Here is a 15,000-nt window from a genome sequence, read left to right as displayed (position 1 = left end):
CACAGTTGGACACGTTTGTCCAGCCAACGTAACCCCATGAGCTGGCAAAAGGGACTTGTTTGAAAAAAAAGCATCGAGACTATAACTCCAAAGCACTAGATAGCATCCATTTTTCGCTTCATAAGAGCAAAACTGGCAGTCTCACAGGCCTTTCGACACTATCTTGGTCCTTCTGCTAGGCAACCACCGACCACCCTGGGGCCCTCCTGCTGCTCCGAGATCCCTCACAGTTTAGCCTGGGACCGCAAGGTGCCCAATTACCCATTGGTGGCCTTGAGGAGGCACTGCAGAAGTCTTGATGACGGAGAGGCTGTGAATTGGCAGGGGAGGCTTATGCAGAGCTGCTCCCTTTTTCGCACTAGGCTAGCCAGTGGTGGCAGCTGCAAGTGAGAAGGCATGCAAGTACTTAACACTATCTAGGCTACCACACCATTGCTTCACATCACCTTGTGCATGAAGCATCCACTCACACTTGTTTATCAATGGAAATAATGCAAAAAAAACTTTCTAAATGCCCACTGGGGCTAATCACATGTACACTCATGTTGAGCCTTTCCCATTACCCTGGCCTTTAGCAAAAAAGCTCACTATATGTCACCTCGGCCCACAGCCAAATTTTCATGTCATCTGGATCAAAGGGATTAATAATATAGTAAATTATCAACTCACTGGATCCAGATTCTGCCATTATATGGCCCAAAATACAGGCATTAGGCTTACTTGAGCAGCTTAGGCTTGTAGGCTAAGGGCACAGAAACATTTATGTTCAGTGACAAGACTCCATGCCTCCCCTTTGCAGTGTTATTTTCTCTTTTTCTGCCATTTTCCAGCATCTATATTTATCAGATGATTTGCTTTATCTAGATAGTAATAGACTACTTTCCTTGCACAGACTCCAAATCATCTCTCTATGTAGTGCAATAATAATGAAAATAAGGAAAATTGCTATTTGTGTCATATTTTTATTTTTTTCACAACATTCAGTTTTCTGTAATACAACCTACACCACCAGTCATGGCAGGCAGGAATGGGATCCTGAGCATGGAAATAGCATCCTCCCTGGAGCTGGTGCTCTTCCATGCATGGCTTACAGATTGTACATTCCACACTCACTCATTTATGGAAATATTGTAAAAGCCTGTCTAAAGGCCTAAATTGTGCACTCATGGCAGTCATTCCCATCACCCTGGCCTTCAGCTGAAATTTTCTAGATAGCAAGTTCCTGTCACCCCTGACAACAGTCAAATTTTCCCATGACATGTTCATGTCATCCACTCCTCATGCCAAAATTTTTCATGATGTGATAGTCACATCATCTGGATTGTAGGGGTGAGGTATACTGATATACATACCTGTGTAATCAGTTACTGGTAAATTATGAAATTGATAATTAGATAAGTGTTATTTTCATCCACTGTATTCCAAAATAATATTGGACTTTTCTGTTATAGGCTAGTAATCCACCAAGTCAGGATGGCATGTACCACCCAGTGATGCATCATTGGTTCTATGCAGTTGGCCAGCCTCCCATATGGAAGCCATTCAGCTTTACAGATTCCTTTAACTTGGAAGATGCTCATCGAACAGGTTAGTTCCAGGAGTTGAGCCATGGTATCTTATATGACATTTCTATTTTGTGATTTCATTTTACAGAGAAAGTTGAATGTCTTTTTGTATCAGAGAAACCTTTTGAAAGAATCTTGAGGTACATACTGGCACTTCTTGGAAGATATTGAAACTACACAGATACTGAAGCCAGTTCATTGAGCATTGAATACTAATTGTCTGGAGATGTGTTTATTTATGTAATCACACTAAGGAAGAGGAGAAACAATGACCCATCAGCCCCATGTGTCGGGGCTAGTACCTTTGTCTTGCTCTGTTTTGCCATTTTGAATAGTAAATTCAAGATTACAGGATTTTTAAAAGGGGGGGGACCTTGTCCTTTCTTGAAGTATGAGACACAGAAAAAATGTATATAGATAAGAAATATGATACAAAGTAAATACTACTGGGTATTTCCCCTATTTTGTTCATTGGTGCTTCACTTAACTGATTTAAGTCTGCAAGTTGTTCCGCTTTCCTTCCGATCTCAGTCTGCTCATCATACTTTCCTGTAATATCCATCCTGACAATCTGTCTACTCATCCTGTCTGTCAGTCTATCATGTCTTTTCCTTGTCTTCTTTCTTTCCTTCTTTCGTTTATTTATTTATTTTATTTTATTTTGTTTTTATTTTTTTTTAATTCTAGCTTTCGTATTTTTCTCATGCAAAGGTAGCACAGACAATCTTGGCAACTGATGGTGGTCGCCACGATGTGTGTATAAGTGAAATGTTGCGCAGAGCTGTGTTTTGGGATGATGTGACCCCTGCCCAGTGCGACTTGTAGCTGGTTTAAGAAGGGCCCGCCTAGAATGCAACCCTACCTTATGAGGAAGATGTGGCAGAGAAATTAAAGAGGTGAGAGCATTGACATTTTTCATTACGCTTGTGGATGTGGGTGTGCTAGTATTAGTGAGTGAATGAATGAAATGCTTCTTTTTATGTGAATTGTGTGATTTTATTTAGTACCCCTCTAAGGTATGAGTGTATGTAATCAAGAACTTATAAAGTTTCCCAAGTTTGGGGGCAGTTTAAGTAATACTTTTTTTTTTGTAACATTTTGTGTTTTCTCAACGTTTTGTCCTTGTTTATCTTATTGAAAGACTAAGCAGACATTTTTTTGTTATTAATCTTCTAAAGATGTCTGCATTCTCTCTTTCTTTAGGAGGATTCGCGATGCAGTAATATCTGGCCGCTGGCATAACAGGTTGACTCATGATTGTGACAGAAATGATTCACGTCCACTCGACTCATGACTTCAACTATCAACAAGGTGTTGAGGGAGACTTTCCTACTGGATCTCCGTCAATGTAAGTTCATCATATCTGTTATTTGATCCTCCATTTTTTTTTTTTTTTTTTTTTTTTTTTTTTGGTTTTTTTATTATTATTATTATTATTATTATTATTATGATTATTATTATTATTATTATTATTATTATTTGTATTTGTAGTTGTATTCAGCAGTAAAAGAGAATAACAAGCAAGAATTAAAATGTCTAAGTAGCATGCCATTAACTGCAGCCAACCACTTTGGTCTTGCAAAAATGTAACATTGAAAATGCATGTTTATTCTCCACATCTTTTTAAAACAATATATGGAATGTTTGTAGCAATGGAGAGATTTTCCATCTTAACCTCTTCTTCCGAAAAGTATGTTTTGATTTACAACCCCATGCTAAGAGTCAAATTCAATTTTGCATTCCAGTGTACATAGAGGGGAAGGGTGTTTTTTGAAATGCATAGTAAATGGTTTCTTGACATCCTATTAAATGGCAATACACCAGCTAATATTATGTGTGTTCATTGAAATCATGTGTACCCATTTTTTTACACCCACCAACTATGATGGTTTTTTGTACAGTACTAACATTATTTACTCATTATTTAAGGTACATTATTACTGTTGTTTAACAGTTGATGGTGACTAGCCATAATTCCAGATGCTCATGTCATTCCATTCTTCCTTTGATGCTGTTAGCTCTCTTTATTTTGTTCCTCATTACAATAATAATTTTTAAATAATGATAGTGGTAAGATAACTTGGATGACGTTCTAAGCTCAGGCAAGTAAAATAGTTTAGGTTTAGTTAATAGAGACATACTAATCTGAAGGCACTCAAAGGTGATGAGTGAACATTTGGTTTGGTATAGCAACATATGTTTCACATAGTGTCAGTGGCTGGTAAAGAAGGGGTCAGTCCAGCCAAAGCGGTCACTGCCCCATGAAATTAAAATGATTAAATTTAAGAATTAATTACCTAAATCCTAAGGTCATTATGTAATCGAATAGCCAATCCTATCACTTGTCAGCTAATGAGATGTAAATTATAACATCTTGTTTCACAGGCTGTAGCTATATTTACCCTTTGTGACTAATAAAAGATAACTTCTCTCTATTTCAGTATTTCCTTCATGTCATTTATAAACATATGCATTTGATGTACATAAATATTTGAAGACATTGTTAAATTGCAGAAGGTTTGGAAAGATTAGAATCTTAGAAGAAAGACAAGATTTTTTTTAACTTCATTTGATGCAGTATTTCCTTGATTTTTAAAATATTTTTCCGCTACCATGGCTCTCAGGCACCTCTGACAGTGAAACGAGGAACTGAAGATTTTGATATATCTGATGGAGAAGCCAGAGAAATAGACCATCTTTTGTTTCTTGTCCACGGATACGGATCGTGTGGATTTGCGCTTCAAGACCTGTTGAGCCATGTGTAAGGCTACTGATTTTTCTGCTTGTATTTGTAAATACATTTGTTTTGCTTGCTGGTAGCATTTTTTATTTTTTTGCCTATTATGTGACATTAAGATTGCTTTTGGTTAAGAGAAAAAATGAAATAAGTATATTTTAGCTGGTGCATTGCTCTAGACTCATTTAACAAAATGTCTAGAATTTCAGAATATACATTGCAAGTTGTAAACAAGTTTGTGAAGTTATTTTCTTGGTAATTGCAGGATTAGATTTATGAGATTGATTTATATATATACAAAATGTTATGAAATAATTGCATCTGAAAGCCATTTTGTGACATATTTTGCTTTTCTTCAGTAAATAAAACTTTAATTCCAGAAAGAGATATTATATTAATACGTGTGATTTTGAACCATACACCTTCAGCATACACTTTTTCAATTTCCTAACATATAATTTTCTATATCAGGTTTATCATTGGCAAATATTATATATATATATATATATATATATATATATTATTATATATATATATATTTTATATATATATATATATATATTATATGCCTATATATATATATATATATATATATATATATATATATATATATAATAGTATATATATATATATATATATATATATATATTATATAGATATTCTATTATAAAAGTATATTTATATATAGATATATATATATTAATATTATATAATAGTCTATATATATATATATATATATTTGCAATGCTACACCTGGATTAAGAAAATTATTGTTTAGGAATGGAAAAAGTGTATGCGATGTGTATGGTTCAAAATCACACGTATTATATAATATTCTCTTCTGGAATTAAAGTTTGTGTGTGTTGTGTGGTGTGTGTGTTGTTTGTTTGTTTGTTTGTGTGGTGTGTGGTTTGTTGTTTGTGTGTGTATTGTGCCGTGTGCGTGTCGTGTGCGTGAGCGTTGTGTGTGTGTGTGTGTGTGTGTGTGTGTGTGTGTGTGTGTGTGTGTTGTGCGTGTGGTGTGTGTGTGTGTGTGTGTGTGTTTGTGTGGTGTGTGTGTGTTGTGTGTGTGTGTACATTTATATATATAATATATTTATATATGTTAGTATATGTATATATATATATGCTGTATTATATATATATATATATATGAAGATATATACATACATATCCATGATCTATAATATGGATAATATATATGCATATATATATACATGTATATATATATATATGTATACCAAACTAAATATAAATATATATATATCATATATTATATATAGATACGTATTACATATACTATATTACACACATACATATCTAATAATCATATAATATTATATATATGTATATGGAATGTATAAAAAAATATATGGTTGTATATATATATATATATATATATAATATATATATATATATATATATATATATAGTATATATATATATATATATACTATCATATATAGTATATCAATGTATGTATACCTATGTATAAATACATATTATACATATATATGTACATATACATTACATATACATATACATATACTATACATATACATAGTCATATATATATTCATATATATATATATATATATATATATATATAGATATATATATATATATATATAATATATATATATATATATATTATATATATATAATATTATATATATACATATATATAAAACACACACACATATACACTTATATGCATATATAATATAATTTTTTTTTTCCAAAGGAATTGCAACTATTGGCAAAGAGGCTTTTACAAAATTTCAGAGTTCTATGGCCAAGAGCTAGAAAGTGCTGCAATCAAAAAAAAGCAAATTTTGAGATAAGCCTATCACCAAATTGGAAATTTTTGTTTCTAAAAAATGGGCTATATAGCTAATGTCATGAGTGCCGGTAGGTAGGCCACAAGAGCATTGCAATGACTTCACTGAAAAATCTTATATCAAAAAAACCCAATCTGTGCTCATTGACACACATGGCTGCATTTTAAATCATAGCACAGAAAGCTTCAGGTTGTGCCGGCTTTTTAATTTATATATGTTCCGTAAATTTAATATGCCATTGGTTAGTATACAGATGATCGAATTTACTGTTGCAGAAAGAAAAAGAAAAGAGTGATGATTCAGAATTATTATCAAAGAAAATTTATTTATTTATCATTTTAAAAGCCTAAATGTTAAAAAATGTAAAAAAGAAAAAAAGGAGAAATGATGTAACATCAACAGTAGTTAAATGTCTTAATTTACCAATTAAATCAGTAGGTTTTTTTGCAGTATTTTGTTTTAAAAATGCTATTGTAACAAAGTATATTCCATATATTTTTTGTATAAAAGTTTTGTTATTTTCATTATGTAAAAGTTAATTCTTGAAAGGATTGGATTAATGGAATGCATTGGATTAGTGTGCAGAAATCAAATCTATTTTGTGAAGTACTACTTTGCTGAAAATCAGTTAACGGAGCATTCGTTTCAAAGACAATTGTCTCAAAATTGGTGCTTCTTGTTCTGAGCTTAGAATTTTGCTGAACATAAAATGGCTAGAATATGTCTGATTTGAAATTGTTGTCCCTTTTTATATGATTATTATCTCCTTTTGGAGTCTAGAAAAAGAAGCAAGAAAAGAGAAGAAGAAAGCTAACATCAGCACCAAGACAGTGTGGTCTTAGACATCCGATGTGTGATGAATGGTGCTCTAAGCAGCTTGGGAAAGAATTTCTCTACTGGCAAAAAATTATTTCGTAGCTTGATGGTTCCCTCATTGGATTTTAATCCCATAATAATGATACTCTCCTTTACAACAAAAAAGCCAAAGAAAAAGATTATGTAGAAAACAGACAAAAAAAGATGTCGGTTGCTGTCTTGTAAAGATATCACATACATTATTCGTCCATTTTAAAATTAATATATATAGCTATATTCAGCATATTGATAACAAGAACGAAATATTTATTAGTTTAGATTTAACAATTTATATGGTATTTTTCTTCCAGTTGATGATTTCCGGAAGTTTAGGCAACAGTTGTTGAGTACACACTTCAAGCAGTCAGTTATATGAGTGATTGGAAGTGTTGAAATATACCTGTATCCTGCACAAGGCATGTAATTAGTCTTCTGATCCACTTTATTGCAGTAAGATAGGCATTGGTTTGAAAATGGTGGAAGCAAAGTTTTCTATAAACAAGAATGATTGGTAATTTCAGAAATGTGTGATTAAGCAGATTTTGCATATAATCATGTATCCTGTCTAGGCTCTTCATGGTGATGCAACAGGAATAGATGATGAATGGAAGCCAATTCACCTTGAGGCAATACCCAGCTACGTGAATTCACCATGACACAATTAGATGTTCTCCCTTTTTACAAGCCAATCTACTGCCAGGTCAGCAAGTGGGTACTGGTAATGATACAGGAAAATAGAAACCAACTTTAATACTAAATGTTTATCCTGTTGATAAAACGCAGGGAATAGGAATTCTTGTAATGGCGTTTTTTTATATAGGTAGTGAGGTAAAGTGAATATCATTGGTGAGGACCATATCAGACTTGTGGTTTTTATGATGTTGGGTAGCTGGGAAGTATTTCATTTACTAGAGATTTGGTCGGAAAGCAACATACCTAAGTATCACCTCCTTACTATCACAATAATAGCTTTTTGAAAATTCATTTTTTTTCCTTTCTATATAATCTCATTCTTTCAGCATATTGTGATACTGTGGCATCTGATTAAGGACCGCTTATATACATGTTCTGTGAAAAAAGCGCATCCATCCTTCAGTTGGGCCCGTCTCTCTGTGTGGGCATTCCCTTGTTCTGTCATTTTGTTTGACCTCCTTATGCATCAGTCTCCAAATGCTGAAGATTCACCAACACTGCACCTTCACTCACAGTGGTAAGGTCTGGTATTCTTTGTTGTTGTTGTTGCTGTTTAACTCTTTAATTATTTTTTTATATTCTACTTATTTTGATAATGAAAAATATATGGTGTTTAAGATCACCATACATTATCATTTTCTTTTCATTTTTTATCTCAAAGGTGATAACATCAAGTTTTAGTAGCAGTCCCGTCAAATTGAAACCTTAAATTGATGTTTAATTCCCAAATTCCGTTGTGAGAATAATTTAGAGACAGTGAAATAGCTATATCTGGTAAGTTTAAAGCTCCAGAATAGTGCAATATCAGAAATGGCAACCTTCTGCAATACTCATTTATGTGTTGGTCTTTTATTAGGCTTGAGCTCTTCTTAAAACCACTTAACAGTACCAGGCTATTCCCCATACCCAGTACTATCCAGTTTTGTGTCCTAAAAGCACTTGCACTTTTGAATTTATGTTTTTATACAGAGAGCTATCACCCATGTTCGTATTTTCTTGATTAACTAATTTTTAAAAATCTGTTGAAAATGTAATCTGTTTCTATTGGATGGCTAATTAAAATAATCCTTTACCTTATGGATGTCATTTTAGGTGAAAATTTTGTGTATTAATAATATATATTAAAATTTATATATATTATTATATAATTAAATTTATATTTATATTTATATGTATATATATATATGTATATGTATATGTATATGTATATGTATATGTATATGTATATGTATATAATATATATATATATATATATAATATATATATAATACATATATATACATACATATACATATATATAAATATATATATTTTATATATATGTATATATATATTTTATATTTATTTTGAATACATATATATATACATGTATATATATATATATATATATATATATATATATATATAAAAATATATATATATATATATAAATATATACAATATATTGTATATATAAATGTACACACACACACACACACACACACACACACACACACACACACCACACACACACACACGCACACACACGCACACACACACACACGCACACGCACACACACACACGCACACAAACACACACACAAACAAGCAAACAAACAAACAAACAAACAAACACACACACACAACACACACACACACACACACACACACACACACACACACACACACACACACACACACACAAAACTTTAATTCCAGAAGAGAATATTATATTAATACGTGTGAATTTTGAACCATACACATTCAGCATACACTTTTTCAATTTCCTAAACATATAATTTTCTATAATCAGGTTTATCATTGGCAATATATATATATATATATATATATATATATATATATATATATATATATATAATACATATATATATGATGATATACTGATTATAGAATAATATATTTAGGAATAAAAATTGTAGCTGAAGTGTATGGTAATCAACGTATTATATAATATTTTGAGAATATAAAGTTATGATTGATTTAGTAGTGATTAGTATGGTATATATATGGTATTGTATGATATAGTGTAGTAGTGGTATTGATATGATGATGTATGTTATTGAAATGATAGTTAATATATATGTTGTATGTATGATATGATATGTAATATATATTATATATGTTATGTGTTGAGTATGTAGTAGGATAGTTATGCTATGAGTTATAGTGTGTGGTGGTATAGTTATAGTATATGATTGTTATGTTGTATATTGGTATTATATATATATATATATAATATATTATATGCTATATATATAGATATATATAATATATATAGATATATATATAATGTATATATATAATATATATCATAATATATTATATATAATATAATATATATATATATATATATATATATATAAATAATATATAATATATATATATATATTATATATATAGTATACATACTACATATATTACACACATACATATATAATATATATATAATATTTATATATATGTATATGTATGTATATATATGTACATATATATATATATATATATATATATATATATATATATATATATATATATATACATATATATAAACACACACACATATACACTTATATGCATATATATATAATTTTTTTTTTCCAAAGGAATTGCAACTATTGGCAAAGAGGCTTTTACAAAATTTCAGAGTTCTATGGCCAAGAGCTAGAAGAGCCGCAATCCAAAAAAGCCAAATTTGAGATAAGCCTATCACCAAATTGGAAATTTTTGTTTCTAAATGGGCTATAATAGCTAATGTCATGAGTGCGGTAGGTAGGCCACAAGAGCATTGCAATGAATTCCACTGAAAATCGTATATCCCAATGCTTGACTCATTGACACACAATGGCTGCATTTTAAATACATAGGAACAGAAAGCTTCAAGTTGGCCGTTTTTAATATTATATATTTTCCGTAAAGTTAATATGCCATTGTTAGTATACAGATGATAGAATTTACTGTTACAGAAAGAAAAAAGAAAAGAGTGAATGGATTACAGAATTATTATCAAATAAAATTTATTTATTTATAATTTTAAGCCATAAAAAAAAAAAAAAAAAAAAAAAAAAAAAAAAAAAAAAGGAGAAGTGATGTAACATCAACAGTAGTAAATGTCTTAATTTACCAATTAATCAGTAGTTTTTTTTCAGTATTTTAAAAATGCTACTGTAAAAAAGTATATTACATATATTTTTTTGTTATAAAAAAGTTTTGTGATTTTCATTATGTAAAAGTTAATTCTTTGAAAGGATTGGATTAATGGAATGCAGTTGGATTAGTTGCAGAAAATAAAATCTATTTTGTGAATTACTATTTGCTGAAATTCAGTTAACGGAGCAGTCTTTCAAAGACAATTGTCTCAAAATTGACTTTTGGGACATTGGTCCTTCTTGTTCTTGAGCTTAGAATTTTTGCTGAACATAAATGGCTATAATATGTCTGATTTGAAATTGTTGTACCTTTTTATATAGATTATTATCTCCTTTTGAGTCTAGAAAAAGAAGCAAGAAAAGAGAAGAAGAAGAAAATCTAACATCAGCACAAGACAGTGTTGGTCTTAGACAGTCAATGTGGTGATGATGGTGCTCTAAGCAGATTGGGAAAGAATTTCTCACTGGCAAAAAATTATTTCTGTAGCTTGATGGTTACCCTCTTGGATTTTATCCCACTAAGAATGATACTTCTCCTTTAAAACAAAAAGCAAAGAAAAAAGATTCTGTAGAAAACAGACAAAAAAGATGTCAGGTTGACTGTCTTGTAAAGATATCACATACATTATTCTTCCATTTTTAAATTAAGATATATAGCTTATTCAGCAATATTGATAACAAGAACAAAATATTTATTATTTTAGATTATAACAATTTATATTGTATTTTTCTTCCAGTTGATGATTTCCGGAAGTTAGGCCAACAGTTATTGAGTACACACTTCAAGCAGTCAGTTGATATGGGAGTGATTGGAAGGGTTGAAATATTACCTGTATCCTGGCACAAGGCATGTATTAGTCTTCTGATCCACTTTATTGCAGTAAGATAGGCATTGGTTGAAAATGGTGGAAGAAAAGTTTTCTATAAACAAGAATGACTGTAATTTCAGAAATGTGTGATTAAGCAAATTTGCATATAATAATGTATCCTTCTAGGCTCTTCATGGGGATGCAACAGGAATAGATGAGAAGTTGAAGCCAATCACCTTGAGGTCAATACCCAAGCTACGTGAATTCACCAATGACACCATATTAGATGTTCTCCTTTTTACAAGCCCAATCTACTGCCAGGTAAGCAAGTGGGTACTGGTAATGATACAGGAAAATAGAAACCAGCTTTAATACTTAAATGTTTATCCTGTTGATAAAACCAGGAATAGGAATTCTTGTAATGGCGTTTTTTATATAAGGTAATGATGTAAAGTGAAGTATCATTGGTGAGACATATCAGACGTGATTTTATAGAATGTTGGGTAGCTGGGAAGTATTTAATTTACTAGAGATTTGGTCTGGAAAGCAAACATAACTAAGGTATCAACTCTTACTATCACAATAATATCTTTTTGAAAATTCATTTTTTTTCCTTTCTATATATCTCATGTCTTTTCAGCATATTGTAGATACTGTGGCATCTGAGTTAAACCGCTTATACACATTGTTCTGTGAGCGCAATCCATCCTTCAGTGGGCCCGTCTCTCTGGGTGGGCATTCCCTTGGTTCTGTCATTTTGTTTGACCTCCTTATGCATCAGTCTCCAAATGCTGAAGATTCACCAAACACTGAACCTTCACCAGCAGTGGTAAGGATCTGGTATTCTTTTGTTGTTGTTGTTGCTGTTATCACTCTTATTATTTTTATATATATATCCTTATTTTGATTATGAAAATAATGGTGTTGATCACCATCATTATCATTTTCTTTTCATTTTTATCTCAAAGATGATAACATCAAGTTTATGTAGCAGTCCCCGTCAAATGTGAAACCTTAAATTGATGTTAGAATTCCCAAATTCTGTTGTGAGAATAATTTAGAGAACAGTGAAATAGCTATATCTGGTAAGTTTAAAGCTCCATGGAAGTAGTGCAATATTACAGAATGGCAACCTTCTGCAATACTCATTTATGTGTTGGTCTTTTATTAGGATTGAGCTCTTCTTAAAAACCACTTACAGTACCAGGTATTCCCCATACCCAGTACTATCCAGTTTTGTGTCCTAAAAGCACTTGCACTTTTGAATTATGTTGTTATACAGAGAGCTATCCCCAATGTTTGATTTTCTTTGATTAACTAATTTTTAAAAATCTGTTGAAAGATGGAAGTCTGTTCTATTGGATGGCTAAATTAAATGAAATCTTATACCTTATGGATGTCATTTTAGGTGAAAATTTGTGTATTAATGAAAAGGTATTACATCAACAACTCTTAACGTAGATGTATTAGCTTAGACCAGTGTCAGCAAATTCCTGGCAGCAGGCACAGATAGTTCTGCCAAACATTTATGCCATTGAACACAGATCAGTTAAAGAGATGTTGATGGTAGTTAGTGGAGTACATTTATGATAATAGACTGTGACATCATACAATCAATGATAGTGCGCTACTTGAGTTATGTCATATGATAATATTTGGCTTTCCACCCTCCTGTCATCCAATGCTAGAATTTGACCTTACCATGTTATTGTATAATATTTTGCACTACTAGTTCCACATTATATCATTACTGAAACCCTTATTCATATTACATTGGTTGATATTCTTTCTCTAACTTTTTGACTCTTCTCAGGAAAACCACAGCATTTGTTCAAGGGACCGGATGGACTCGGTTACATCCCCAGTGAACTATGTCATGGGTGGCCAGGGAACAGGTCAACCATCTATCACATACCCTCAGATCTCATTCAAACCAGATGCTTTCTTCCTTATGGGATCTCCCATTGGTAAGCCAGATTGATTTTTGATGATTTGGATAATGATGAGCTGTCCTTTGGAACCACCTTATCAATTTAGAAATCTAAATTATCACAATTGTCTTGTCACAGACTGTTCCACAGTCTGTGACAAGGAAAGGGAAATATAAGCAATTCCAGTTTAGCAAGAGGCTTTATATAAAAGTGAAAGTTATACATATACTTATGTTCCTTTGCTGTTTCCCTATATTTCAGGTATGTTCATCACAGTTCGAGGCATAGACACAATAGGTGTGGATTTTGAGCTACCCACTTGCAAGCGAGTCTTCAACATATTCCACCCATTTGACCCTGTGGCATACCGCCTTGAGACTCTTATAGATCCTAGTCTCACAGATCTACGACCTGTCTTGATACCCCATCATAAGGGAAGAAAGAGAATGCATTTAGGTAAGATCCCTTATTTTTAACCCTTTTAATGTGAGTACCTCAAAATTGGGATTTCAGAATTCACAATGGATAGCGAGGGAGTTGCAGTTCCAATATCTTAAAAAGAACAAAAACTATTGAGAAATTTCATTGAAGTTTTCTTGGGCCACTGACCCCTCCAAACTGATATCATGGCTTAACTGTTACAAAGTTCTGACCACAGGAAACTGGCTTATTGCCATGATGTCAGTGTGGGTGTAAAGTTTATGGAAAGATGCCCTAATAGTAGATATTGGCTAAGCTGACCAGTGATTTGGTGGAAATATATTATTTGTGAATTATCAGAACACTTTAGTTCATCATAAGGAATCAGTTATATATTGCTTTTCTCTCTTTTAGTTTGTTTAACATTGTAATGTTTACTAGGCCTCTTATATCATGCTAAATAGTGGAGATAGAATGAAGGAGAATTTAGTATATTCCTAATAGTATTTCATGCTTTGAAATTTCATAATGTTATATAGGATATCAGTTTTTCAGTATCACATTATTTTCTGTCTCTCCAGTCTGGTGTCAAGATCCTGTGTTGGCTGCACTAAAAGCATAATCGGTACTTCCCAACTGAGTTAAGTCATTGTTGTTAAAATAAACAGTGGCCCACCAGAAATAGAAACAGGATAATAAGCCCCAACCATCAATTGCTGAAAATGCCCATTACCCCAAGCCCACAGTTCTCACACACATGACTCACCAGCTCGCTGACCTCAGATTCCTTAAAACCGGTTGCTACAACTTTCTGAAAAAATTACTATTCAGTAAAAAAAATTTCATTTCACTGTGTTTGCTACACATCAAAGATTGATAACATCGTACGTATGTACCTTCCGTCTCTTGGTTGATTTTGTGTTGTTAAAAGTGAAGTGAAAAGTGCTGTGTTAAGCGTGTGTTTTGCAAAGGCATAAGACAGTGTTATATGGCCAAACCAAAAC

General features: G+C 31.8%; 2 protein-coding genes across 2 annotated transcripts in view; both read left to right on the top strand.

The window, feature by feature from the left end:
• Window positions 1–15,000, top strand: part of LOC119589961 (phospholipase DDHD2-like) — a 39,778-nt gene that overhangs the window by 8,817 nt on the left and 15,961 nt on the right. The window contains exon 4 of the mRNA XM_037938647.1: window positions 1,452–1,587. Within this exon, the coding sequence (XP_037794575.1) occupies window positions 1,452–1,587 (136 nt within the window). The remainder of the gene's footprint in view (window positions 1–1,451; window positions 1,588–15,000) is intronic.
• LOC119589960 (phospholipase DDHD2-like) lies at window positions 10,834–14,067 on the top strand. Its single transcript, XM_037938646.1, has 5 exons — window positions 10,834–11,683; window positions 11,832–11,966; window positions 12,286–12,474; window positions 13,459–13,612; window positions 13,838–14,067. The coding sequence occupies exons 1-5, from the start codon at window positions 11,636–11,638 to the stop codon at window positions 14,050–14,052; spliced, it is 741 nt and encodes a 246-aa protein (XP_037794574.1). The 5' UTR covers window positions 10,834–11,635; the 3' UTR covers window positions 14,053–14,067.

This window comes from Penaeus monodon, chromosome 26 (genome assembly GCF_015228065.2).
Source record: "Penaeus monodon isolate SGIC_2016 chromosome 26, NSTDA_Pmon_1, whole genome shotgun sequence".
Taxonomy (NCBI): Eukaryota; Metazoa; Arthropoda; class Malacostraca; order Decapoda; family Penaeidae; genus Penaeus; species Penaeus monodon.
This window is presented reverse-complemented; position numbering and strand designations above follow the sequence as displayed.